The sequence below is a fragment of the Bidens hawaiensis genome, unplaced genomic scaffold, assembly GCF_021521415.1.
Source record: "Bidens hawaiensis isolate Kalapana, Puna unplaced genomic scaffold, B.hawaiensis_p1.1 tig00019079_1, whole genome shotgun sequence".
NCBI classification, from domain to species: domain Eukaryota; kingdom Viridiplantae; phylum Streptophyta; class Magnoliopsida; order Asterales; family Asteraceae; genus Bidens; species Bidens hawaiensis.
The window spans coordinates 180,812-194,516 of NW_027492896.1; the positions used below are offsets into that span (position 1 = coordinate 180,812).

The 13,705-nt window shown below is 29.7% G+C and overlaps 1 protein-coding gene across 1 annotated transcript; it reads left to right on the forward strand.

Moving 5' to 3' along the window:
• Window positions 1–9,821: 9,821 nt before the first annotated feature.
• LOC143557633 (protein RGF1 INDUCIBLE TRANSCRIPTION FACTOR 1-like) lies at window positions 9,822–11,989 on the forward strand. The gene is made up of 3 exons (XM_077046666.1): window positions 9,822–10,025; window positions 10,532–10,747; window positions 11,411–11,989. Exons 1-3 carry the CDS (start codon window positions 9,822–9,824, stop codon window positions 11,636–11,638), a joined length of 648 nt encoding a protein of 215 aa, XP_076902781.1. The 3' UTR covers window positions 11,639–11,989.
• Window positions 11,990–13,705: the final 1,716 nt, after the last annotated feature.

Genomic DNA, 13,705 nt, shown 5'->3' on the forward strand with positions numbered 1-13,705 from the left:
TTATGTAGTGAGTTTGTGGTCTGGTGATGGGAATGACTTAGGTAGAATTTGTGTTGTAAGTGAGTTTAACATAACACAACTAATGATGTTAGTGAGTTGGATCAAATTGACAAGTTTTTGAAACCATAATGCATGCAGAGATAAAGAAAAAATTATTGAAAATGATAAAAGTAGTCAAAAATACAAAAACGATAATGATAATTTACTCTTTTTATAAAGCGACAGAAATAAATCCTAATACAAAATTCTCTTTTCATAAAGTGACAGAAAATTAAACCTAATACACAATTTCAATGAGTTAATACTTATTAGTATAATTTTCACTAAATAAATTTTATTAAAAGTATATACAGTATAACGCTTATAAAATAATGAATATGTCATCACCTCCAGCCCTAAAATATAATTTTGGATCGGAGTTGTGAAGAGAGCTAACTAGGAGAGTGGTGCAATCGTAGACCATCTCACCACCTCCAGCCCTAAACTATATTTTTGGACAACACAGGGGTAAAGTTTCTACTGCGGCTCCTTGCTACACGTGTTTAGCTTCTTAAATTGCATGAACATGGATCCTTAACAAAGAATTTTGAAAATGTTCATAATTGTTGTATATGCTCTCGTAAAAAATATGTTGAAAATATATTGAAAATCTTGTAAACATAACACATTTATTAGTTATTGTTAGTTTTATTGCTTTACAATATTCTACTTCAAGTCTCTATGCTGCTAATGGTAGAGACCTAATTAATTAATTATCTCTTCCAAAGGTTTTGTTTGTAACTTGTTAAATATGTGGGTGGTTCAAATGGAGAGGGGTAAAGAGCAAAAGACATGTATATCCCTAATTTATATTTTATATTTCGATCTAATTTTTATGATTTAACGTGCGTCTCTAGTTCAACGTTTTAAGTATGCTTTTTTTTTTCAGTTCAATGGTCCCACGCAGTGTGCGAGTCAAACAAATGTTTAAACATATACAAAAGATAGTGTTACACGCTATTGAATTTTAGTAAATATATATATATATATATATATATATGAAATTTCCAGTTAAAAACCATACCTCCTGGCCTCCTGAGTCGAAGAGCATTAGCCCATTATCGTTGTGGATGAATTTATTTGATCCAATATCTTATGTTATCATGGGTTGGGGCCCAAAAACTTGAAAGCCCAGTAAAATTACAGCAAATCTTTACTTTTCGTTTATAATAATTTAATAATAAAATGTTTGAGGTTACATTTGTATTTAACTGATTTTTAAGGTGATTCATTAAATAAATTTATCTTATAGACTATTAAGTATGTAAACAGTTTTAAAGTTTAATTAAATTTAATTAAAAACATTGACAAATGAGAATCAGGGTTCTGTAAGCAAACTTTTTATAGATTAAATTTTTTGTGTATATAACAAACGAGGTGGCTTTCCATAAAACGTTGCATTTACAAAGTTGACGTTTTTACTTTTAGTGTGTTTAGACCAACCGATTTTAGAAAGGGAGACCAGTAACTTCTAAGTATAATTATAAATAATGAACTTAATCATTAACCCCTTGACCAAAGAGTGACACCAGGTTTGAAATTTAGATTAACTAATAAGAGTGTTTACATCACAATTCCTAACCACATTTTAAGTTTGATCCAAACCGCTCTTACCAATAATAAAACTGGATTCGGGAACCGTTAGACTCTGCTTGGTTCGCGAAATTTACAAGACTAGGATCATCCTCGGTTGCCTAAAGAGGGGATGGAATTGTTATTAGCTCCTTCTAGTTCAAGCAACCTAAGTTATTCAACAATCTTCATATAAGTTTATTGCGAGCAATTATGTCATTAATTTTTGTATACATTTTAACATGTTTAATTAACTTATAAACCACACCTCTCATAAAAGTTTATGAAAGTTATTACAATTCCTTTAATGAATTTCAGTTATTAATTTTTACCTTTTGGAAATGAAACTACATAATAAGTATGTGAAATATAGTGAACGGTTATAAAAAATGGGTTGGCTGATTTCTCACGGGGTGAATTTAGTGTTGCAGTTTGTTTATTAGTTTAAAAAAATAAAAATAAAAACATTCTGTGCGTCACGTCACGGTCACATAAGTGAGGATCAGTCTAGAAAAAAGATGTATAATGATTTCACTCATCCAATATAAGTAAAATAAAAACTAAGTTATAAAAATAAATTATTAATTAAGAAATGGGCAATGCAGATGATAATGATTGGTTGAAAAGAGGTTACCTTTTTCTATCTGCACCCCACGTCGTGCTCCCACCAACGTTGCTATCTCAATACTCTTGAAACCCTCACAATGTATCGATGCTGGGTTGTTTGAATGGTGAGGTGAAAGTGGGTTCACGGCCGCTACGGATGCTCTCATAGGTTAAAGCAAACGTCTCATGCAATTGGTCTATTGGGGCACATACAGAATATTAGAATGACTTCGAAGTGTATAAAAGCTACTCGATTTTAATCCACACCACTAAAAATTTTGACTTGATTTTAGTTTGAGCTCGTATAAGTTCGGTCCGCACTTAAATCAGAATCCTACTTTTTTTATACAGAATGTCTTAATCCCATCAGGCAATGCTTAGTTTGTTTTTATCAAAATTTTATTCATTTGGCAGTGTATTTTTCGATGAGTGTTATATTTTGATTTTATACATTGCACATTTTTAACGGCAAAATTTATACTTCTCGGAACTTGAACTCAAGATATTCAGGTGAATAAGAGAATTTGTCTCTGTCATTGGGCCACCAACCAAGACTATACATTTTACTTGTACTTGAGGGATTATATTCCTATAAAATTAATTGATGGATCACAAATATGTTTCACTATAAAAGATTTTATATATATATATATATATATATATATATTTTAACACAAAAAATTAAATTAAATTTTTATATGAAACATATAATTTAAATTTTAAAACCCTTGAAATAAAGAAGACAAAAACATACCGTCATGGACTCATGGTAAAAGTGCTGATGTTTCCTAACAAAGATTAGAGTTCAAGTCTAATAGAAAGAAAAAATATGAAGATAAAAATATTAGCTTTTACCAAAAAAAAAAAAGATAGTAAGTTATTTTTCACCTCAAATAAAAACACTTTCCACTCCATCTTTTGGGAAAGACAATTATTGTGAAAAATACAGAGTATCATAATGCTGTTTCTAAAATTAAAAGGATGGAAAAGATTGAGGTACAGACATTTTTTTCTCCATATAGCTTTATGGATTGTATGTTATTATTATTACATTCTTTTAACGATCAATAAAGTCCGACCACCCGATTACATCTTTTAGCAAAAGATCATTCATGTCTGTGATGGCAGACATCGTTGATGACCCGTCCCACCAACGGTTTCAAAAGAAACACACCGTCCAAAGACCCAATATGATAAAACTCTTCTCGCATATGATATTTTGTCATAAATAAGGTTCGAACCTGCTGCCTCAAATAAGGAAACTCATGAGACTCATTTGCCTTTGGCTGGTTATATTATTACTAATATAATATAATGAATAGATATAAAACAAATGAATTAATACGAACTAGTGAGTAATTGTTCACGCTTCGTAATAGGTTTGAAATATTATTTTGCCGTGCCAGTTTTGACGATTTTTACATCAATAATAAGTATTAACCTCGGAAAAAAAATCAATTCAAAACTTTAATAAAAATAAGCACATAGCAGTGGGCCAATTTTGAACAAAGTTTATATGGAAATGCAGATAAAAACTAATTATAAAATTTAAAATAATTTAAAAACTACTATTTTATTTAACCAATTATAATATTTTAAAATATCTTACTAATATATTAAAGCAAAATAATTCTCTCTACATGTCCTATTCTAGCATACGCATAGGATTCCATGTAGTCACATTTCCATATCAATAATTTCCATATATTCATAATTATTTTTAATCCACTAAATTAAAATAAACATTCCAATTTAATTTAATTCTGTAATTAAATCAATTTATTCAAATTAATACAATTAACTCCATGATTAAGTCTATTTATTCCAATTTATAACCACCTTGTCAATGATTTTATTTACTCTTGAAGAAAGAATAAGAGCCGGTGAATGGTGACCAAACCGAATGTTCATTAAGTTTTATTTATTTACTTATTAAGAAATGAAATGAAAAATACTATAAAAATATAGATATCTCTGAAAATTATTTATAAAAAACACTCTAAATGAAAAAAAGAAAAGAACGTTCTTTAGAACAATTAGGAACATCTTACTAATATATTAAAACAAGATGTTTTTCTCCACATGTCATTTTTCTAGCCTGTCCACATAGGATTCCATGTAATCACATTTCCATATCAATAATTTTCACATATTCATAATTATTTTTAATCCACTAAATTAAAATAAGCATTCCAATTTAATTCAATTAATTCTGCTATTTAATCTATTTATTCAAATTAATGCAATTAACTACATTATTAAGTCTATTTATTTTAATTAATAATCACCTTGTCAATGATTTAATTTACTCTTGAGGAAAGAAGAAAAGCCGGTGAATGATGATCAAAGCGAATCTTTTTTAAGTCTTATTTATTTATTTATTAAGAAATGAAATGAAAAATTCTATAAAAATATAGATATCTCTGAAAATTATATATAAAAAACACTCTATATGAAAAAAGAAAAGAACATTCTTTAGAACAATTAGGAACATCTTACTAATATATTAAAGCAAGATGATTTTCTCCACATGTCCTTATTCTAGCCTATTCACATAGAATTCCATATAATCACATTTCCATATCAATAATTTTCACATATTCATAATTATTTTTAATCCACTAAATTAAAATAAGCATTCCAATTTATTTCAATTAATTATGCAATTAAATCTATTTATTCAAATTAATGCAATTAACTCCATGATTAAGTCTATTTATTTTTCAATTAATAACCACCTTATCAATGATTTAATTTACTCTTAAGGAAAAAACAAGAGCCAGTGAATGGTGATCAAACCGAATCTTCTCTAAGTTTTATTTATTAATTTATTAAGAAAAAAAATATATAAAAATATAGATATCTCTGAAAATTATTTATAAAAAACACTCTAAATAAAAAAAGAAAATAACGTTCTTTAGAACAGTTAGGAACATCTTACTAATATATTAAAGCAAGATGTTTCTCTCCACATGTCTTTATTCTAGCCTATCCACATAGGATTCCATGTAATCACATTTCCATATCAATCTTTTTCACATATTCCTAATTATTTTTAATCCACTAAATTAAAATAAGCATTTCAATTTAATTCAATTAATTCTGCAATTAAATTTATTTGTTCAAATTAATGCAATTAACTCCATAATTAAGTCTATTTATTCCAATTAATAACCACCTTGTCAATGATTTAATTTACTCTTGAGTAAAGAACAAGAGCCAGTGAATGGTGATCAAACCGAATCTTCTTTAAGTTTTATTTATTTATTTATTAAGAAATGACATGAAAAATGCTATAAAAATATAGATATCTCTGAAAATTATTTATAAAAAACACTCCACATGAAAAAAGAAAAGAACGTTCTTTAGAACAATTAGGAACATCTTATCTTACTAATATATTAAAGCGAGATGATTCTCTCAACATATCTTTATTCTAGCCTATTCACATAGGATTCTATGTAATCACATTTCTATATAAATAATTTCCACTTATTCTTAATTATTTTTAATCCACTAAATTAAAATAAGCATTTCAATTTAATTCAATTAATTCTGCAATTAAATATATTTATTCAAATTAATGCAATTAACTCTATGATTAAGTCTATTTATTCCAATTAATAACCACCTTGTTTATGATTTAATTTACTCTTGAGGAAAGAAGAAGAGCCGGTGAATGGTGATCTAACCGAATCTAGTTTAAGTTTTATTTATTTATTTATTATGAAATGACATGAAAAATGCTATAAAAATATAGATATCTCTGAAAATTATTTATAAAAAACACTATAAAAGAAAAAAGAAAAAGACGTTCTTTAGAACAATTAGGAACATTTAAAAAAATTAAATAAAGCTGTTTACAAAGAGATTTTCGAAAACTTAATGTGATATAGTTTAAAGTTGGTATGTATTTGTAAACTTAGTTTTCAATTAATATTACAAAATCTTTTACTAATATGTGTTTTTTATTTTTTTTCAGGTATAATGGTTCATTTATATTATATTATTTCTTATTCATTGCATTGTTTATTTATAAAGTATTTTCTTTGTATGTTATAGATATAGTTTAACATCTTTTGTAACATCTGAGGGTAAAAAACTTATGTCAAATATTTGTGTTGACTGAATGCGTAGTTTATATTTTATATTGTTTGTTGATATGTTTTCCACCTGTGTGTAACACGGGCTATTATCCTAGCAATTTAATAAATTAAGATGATTAATTTGTACTAATGGAAATGATCGTTGGGTCATCAGGTAGACATGCACAAAGAATTTACGGTGGCGGAGTTGAGGATTCTGAGGTGGATGTGTGAGCACACAAGGACAGGTCGAATAAGAAATTAAATTTTCTAAAAGAGACTGAGGGCGACTTGTAGCTCAGATAAAATAAGAGATGGGAGGTTAAAATGGTTTGGCAAGTAAAGAGGAGGCATACGACTTTCCGTTTAGAAGAGTTGAAACTATCACAGTGGAGGAGAGGACGAGCAGAGCCATACCCAAACTAATATGGAATGAGCAAACTAGACAAGATTTGCAACATTTGCACCTATTTATGGGCATGATCTAGAATATGAGGTATTAGAAACGACAAATTAAAGTTATTGGCTTTTAGAAAGTGTTTAGATTTGGCTTCACTGTTGTCTTAAGGCACTAGTTTTGCCTTCTTTTTTAGACTTTATTAGAGGAGTATATATGTACTTGGGTTAGGACCAGCTTTTCTAGATTATTTGATATTTTATTGGTTGTCATTATAGTTTTATAGACCATTGCATGTTAGATGCATTTTACTAATATATTTATAGTATTTTTATTGCTTGTTATGTTCTAAACTAATTAAAGAAATATGTAGTGATATCACCTAACGCTAACATTATTTTTAGTGTGATTATACTCCATAACACGTCTTTTTATGTTATTTTATCAGAAGAATTTAGTACTAATACTCTAATTATTCCCTTACGTTAAGTATGAAGGAATAAGGATGACTTATAATATGAATATTCGGCCTACAGATTATAGCCTAGGTGTTGCTATAAATATAAATAGAGAATGGAGTTAATTGCTCGTATGCTTCCTGTAGTTTGCAAATATTCCATGTTTGGTCACTAACTTTGATAAATTACATGAATGCTTCCTAGTATTTTGTAAAACATAACATGGACGCTCCTTCAAATGAATGAAGGTTAGTTTTTGTAGTTAGTTATGTTTGAAATGACTGAAATACCCCTACCAAATTACATAAATCCATAAATTATTAAAATAAATAACCACTTTGAATGAGTTAACTTGGAAGAAAGTGGTAAGGTTATGTGTTGTTAAGTGTTGGAGAAGAAAAATGTACTCTCATTTTTTTTATGGTTTTTGTTTATCATTAAGGGTATAATAGTAATTACATACCCACTTAACAGTAAGACTTAACATTCATCCACACAAGGGAGTACAAGTGCTACCGGGTTCAAAATATTAGGGAACACGCATGTAATTCATCAGTTAGGGATCAAACATGAAATCCATGCAAACAACAGGAAGCATCTAAGTAATTAATGTATGTTGTGACTAATTTGTTAATTCTTCTACTAAACAATATAAAATCTTTTGACATCTATTTTTAAGTTTCATTTTAAAATGTTAAAACTAAATGACCAAAATAAAACAGAGAACACATTTAATTTTGATTATTGTCGACGCCTCTTGATATATTAACATCAGACGTTTATCTTTATTAAAGTGATGAGTTCGTGCCATAAAAAAAAATAAGAAGCATCGTAAGAGTAGATTTTAGGGGTATGAACTTGTCATTAAAATATTATAATTTTGATCATTATATAGTCATAGAAAAGTTAAAATATAAAGGAGATAAAAATAAGAAGTTTATAAAAATAAGAAGTTTGTGAAGGATTTGTGGTAAAAAAAACCCCACAAAAAGAGAATTCAAAAAAAATCATAACAAAAAATATAAATAAAAAACAACAAAATTTTTAAAAACTAAAATGTTTCCCCTGTCATTCTCGTTCCAAAAAAAACGACGAAAAGACAACGCCGAGAAAAAAGGTGCAATGACGAAAATTAACAAAAGACACAATTATAAATAAAAAAAGAAACAATATATTGCAAAATGTAGCACAATACCAAACAAAAAATAACACAATGTTAAGTAATACAACACAATATGAAGAAAAAAACAACACAATAGCAAGAAAAAAAAGACACAATTAATAACGTAAATAAATAAAAACACAATGATAAATAAAATGCACAATGATCTTTTTTCTTAACATTGTTTTTCTTTAGATCGAGGAAGACGGTGACAACATTTTTGTGTTTTTTCTTTTTCCGTTTTTTTATTAAATTTTGAGTTATGATTTTTTTTCTAGGCTTTTTTTTATAACAAATGCTTCCCATCCTTCTTGTTTTTATCGTTTTTTATTGAACAACCTGCACCTATGTATTGATTAAATTGTTCAAAACTAACCTAAAGTAGACGAGGTAATTATGAGAAGAAAAATCATTAAATAATAATCAAATTTCACAATATTTTTGCATAAGTATTTAAATTTAAAAAGACATAAAAAAATCGATACAATGCAACAACATTGAAAGTTGTGTTTTTATCACTTAAAAATAGGGATGACCGTTTTCGGTAGCGCTACCGATTTGGTATCGTTGGTATCAAGTTTTAAGTTTTCGGTACTGGTATTTCTCAAATTTTGCACAAAATACCGAAACCAAACCTTTCAATACCGGTACCAAATGTTTGGGATTTTTGAGATTGGGATCGGTACCGGTACCATCCGGAGCTCATCCCTAGTTAAAAAATATAAATAAGTTTATTAGACTAATATATGGTCTTTGTTCGAGGTGACTTGAATATTTAATCAAATAGTTGAATCATCAACCTAGCTAGTTAACTAAACAAGTCGATTCACTAACTAGTTTATGACTTTTAATCAATATTTTCTTTAAAATCCACCAACTCGATCAACATGCTTACAACTCGATTATTACCCGTCAACTCGTTTAGAAAAAAAAAGAACCATGTTCATGTTACACAAGTTTATGTGCGGGTCAGTATCAATGTTTTTAGCACAAACAAAAGTACGGGTCATGCTCAGGTTAAACAACCTAACATGTTAACACAATATGATTTAGACTACGGATAAGCATATGGTATCGGGTACCAGTATCAAATCCGATACTTTTTTTACCAATTCAGTAACCACCTTTTGAGATTTCAAGATTAGTATTTTTGATATCTGTATCGAACTCCCCCCTAATTAAGACACATCTATTCACTCTCTATTAATAGAAACCAGCGTCATTTTTATCAAAAGCTTAAATATGTTTGTTGGAGAAATTTAAAATAATAAATGAAACAATATTTAATAACATGATTACAATTATTAGGAGAACAAAATTACGCCATTAATGAATATTTTTATTCTTATAAAAACAAAGGCAAGGTTTTTGAGACGAGCGGATAAGAGGCAGCCACCTTCTCTTTCTAAAACCCCACTTTCTAACCCAAACATTCATGGTCAGTCATTTTGATCTCGTTGCTTGGTTTGTTTAATTCTCCGGTTTTGTATTAATGATTGATAATGCAGGCTGCGGGAGGACCTGATGAGGACGAACACAAATGGCCGCAGTGGTTGAAGCCTCTGCTTCGTGAAAGCTTCTTCGTTCAATGCAAATTGCATGCTGATTCGCATAAATCAGAGTGTAATATGTACTGTTTGGATTGTCTTAATGGTGGGTTGTGTTCAATTTGTCTCGATCACCATGAAGACCACCGTGTAATCCAGGTGATGATTTTTGAACATCCTGTTTTTTTTTAAATAGTGGTTTTAAATCCAAGAGATTTTTAATATTTTTAAAAACTGGCTTTTAACCTAGCGAATAAAATTGAAACGAGTAAACATGGTAAACGACGATTTGTTACTCAATCAATTTTGTATCATGCAAATCCAATGTTGGTTTATTTACATTATTTTAATTGACCAATTTTGTATACAAAGTATAAACTTTCTATCTGACTCGACTATTGTTCATATGTGTGATTTTTGGTTCAAGTGGGATGTTTATTAATGTGCTTTTGGGTTATTTTTTGAGTTGAAATTATACTTATATGGAATTAAAGGTAAATTATTCAACCCAGTTGAACCTCCCGGTACATTCCGGTTGTATCAATTTTGAACTAAATCCGGTACGAGTAAAATACCGGTTTTTAAAACATTGGTATCAAGTTCAACTTTTTTCAGAAGAAACATAATTTTACAATGGTGGTAAAATCGAAGGTTTAATTTTGCAGATACGAAGGTCTTCGTATCATGATGTGATTAGGGTTTCTGAGATTCAAAAGTTTTTGGATATTGGTTCGGTGCAAACTTATGTGATTAACAGTGCAAAAGTTGTGTTCTTGAACGAACGGCCGCAGCCGAGGACCGGTAAAGGGGTGACCAACATGTGCGAAGTTTGTGGGCGTGGTCTTCTTGATTCGTTTCGATTTTGTTCACTTGGGTGCAAGGTAATACCATGATTCAAATACCAAATACAACCAATGTGTTATTTAATATATTGGTTCTTCATGTGGAAGTAAAGTTTTCACTCGGGCAACACAATAGCAATTTCATACATATTTTTCTAAACTTGTAAAATTACATATTTCCGTAAGTAAAGAGCGTTGTACGTTATGTATTGAAAACTTGTTCTTCAATAATTGTGTAATTTTATAAGTTAGAGTGGAAGATATGAAATTCCTTAAAAAAAAACTAGATACAAAAAATTACATATTTATTCAAACTTATGTTTTAAGTACATTTGTAATTTTTACTAGTTTAGAGAGAGGATATATGAAAAAATTACATATTTATTCAATATCCTCTCTAAATATATGCAAAATTGCATAAGTTTTTAAAATATGTTGAAAAGCATTATTAAGAAAAACAAAAATATTGAATGGTATAATTTATTGGGATAGTATGATTTTTTAAATTGTTGGTTTCTATTTCTAAGTTTTCAACCATTGAAGTGGGTTCTTTTTATATGAACACAAATTTGACTTTTTGATGAGTGGGAAGAGAGAAATTGGCATTGAATGATTGATTTTTGAAGTTAGAACTCAAAAACATATTTCCTTTTTTTTTTAATATATTAATAATCCATGATTAAATTTCATGTTTATAATCAGATAGTTGGGACATCAAAGATTTTTGAAAAGAGGAGGAAAATTTCGCAAGAGAAAAAGCAGCTAATAATGGCGGTGCCAGATTCCGATGACTCATATGGCAGCAGCAGGCGGCAGAGCGGTTTTACTCCATCAACGCCACCACCTACCGTCGCGAGCTTCCGTGCAGCCAAGAGAAGGAAGGGTATTCCCCATAGAGCACCAATGGGGGGACTAATCATAGGATGTTAATAAATCCAATTAGTCAACTTGCCCCCCTAAACTTTTACTTAATTACCCAAAGGCCCCTTTAATATTAAGTGAATCCACTACGCAAGTGCATTTTACCTTAAAAAGCCTGTGTGTGAAACCCCTATGTGTACAAAGAAGCAGTTTATAGGACATAGTTATGGAACAAAGTTTCAAGGGCAAAATGGGAAAGGCAAAAAAATAAGCTTGAATAGTTTCTTTTTCTTTTTAAGAAAATGTAATTATGGTGTTGTGGTATGGCTTAGAGTATTTGAAAACTTGAATCATGCCATTGTACTTTTATAGTATATAGAAAGTGTGAGGCTGATGATGGATATAAATAAATTGTATAGTTACTTAAATAAACAAGTAATACGAAAATCTAAGTTTTATTGATTTATGATGGAAAAAGTTCATACCTGTATAAAAGTAAGCTCGAAAAAAACTTGTTCAAAATTGGCTCATTTGTAAATTAAGTGAGCTGTTCTAGTTCAATTTTTAGTCAAATTTGAGTTGAGGTAAGCTCGCTCATTTTCCTCGTTTAAATTAAACTCAAATTTTATCATTTTATAACTTAAATAACGGTTGATTTTAATTTTTCCAAACCTTAAGTTTTACATTTATCTAAGCTCGTTTGGCTTGTTAAGATATACGAGTCAAGCTGATAATTCTAGTTTAACTTCCAGCCTAAGTTTAGGATGAAGCTGGCTTGATTCAGTATTTTTAAGGAGGATAAGGATATCAGAATCTTTTAAGTTAAAAGACCATATTGATATTGCTGATTTGCATAAAAAGTTGGTCCTGTAAAAGATCATGTTTCTTTTATAATAAAGAAAATAATCATTTTTGAAACAATATAATTGATCACAAATCTTATATGTGTATAACTACCGGTAACACACATTTCCTTTTCAATATTGAGGATAGACTTCAAAGAATGTCGATGTCTTGTGAGGTTCGGATGTTTTGTTATTTTCCCTTTTCTTATAAAAGCATTCTAAACTACCTCATTTATATAGTTAACGTTGCAACCGTATTTTTTTTCTCTCTTATTCTCTTGTTTATCTCGTTAATGGAATGGATTACACATACACCCACACATATACTACCAGATACCGTGTTTCGCTGCGAGAATGATTATTCTGTGACAGGGTGTCAAAATTTGTAGGCTCCTTTTCGACAACTTGTGCACCGCTACTCAACCCGCAAAAACAAAGACGCTCATAGTAAAATATAGGTGCGCATAAACCGGGTAAGACTTGCAAGATTTGCAAGACCCGAACCGATTATACTCGGTTATATTACAATAGGGTCGGTCCCAGGTCCTGAGAATATCGTTAAACGACTCTGGATCGGGCATGGCGGGGAAAAACTCGTTTGCTCTTTAGGGGTGAGCATAAATCGGATAAGACCCACGAGACCTGAACCATCCAATTATTTACAAAAGGGTCGGTCCTGATACCTGAGAATACCGTTAAATGGGCCAGGGTCAGGTATGACAGGTAAGACCCGATTGTTCACCCCTAGTAAAATGTAGTTAAAATTACAATCAAGAACACGCATTGTGACAACTGACAAGTTATAGGACATCACTTCTTTAAGTACACATTTTCCATTTTAGTTAGACAACTCTACAAACAGGGCTAAAAGTTGTTTTCCAATTGAAATAAGTTTTTGTTACTTAGCAATCAACTCTTACCTTACTTTCAAACAATATTTTTGAGCAAATTCTTTGGAGAAAAGTTTAAGCAAAGGTCCATTAGAAGTGGGGAATGACTGTTTCATCTTGGGCAACTTTAACTTTGGCAACATGTTGATTGGATGCTTTGCATGGCTCCAGTAACATATATCCTATCTATAATTTTAAAAATCACAAACCTACCCATTTTTGTCCCTATTATTTGTACTTTTAACATCTCAATCTTAACGCCTACGAATGATACGTTAAAGATAATATATAAATCCCTCAATGAATTAGTGGTGAGTACTGGATTTGCAGATCACAAAATTGTTTACAGATAAAACTAAAATAATACCATGAGGTAATAGCGTTCACTCGTAATAGACCAC

Bases quoted from the DNA above. Each gene is read 5' to 3' on its own strand.
- LOC143557633 (XM_077046666.1), top strand. From the start codon at position 9,822: ATGCAGGCTGCGGGAGGACCTGATGAGGACGAACACAAATGGCCGCAG. The intron at 10,026-10,531 runs GTGATGATTTTT...TTAATTTTGCAG, and splicing joins AAGACCACCGTGTAATCCAG to ATACGAAGGTCTTCGTATCA. The intron at 10,748-11,410 runs GTAATACCATGA...GTTTATAATCAG, and splicing joins TTTGTTCACTTGGGTGCAAG to ATAGTTGGGACATCAAAGAT.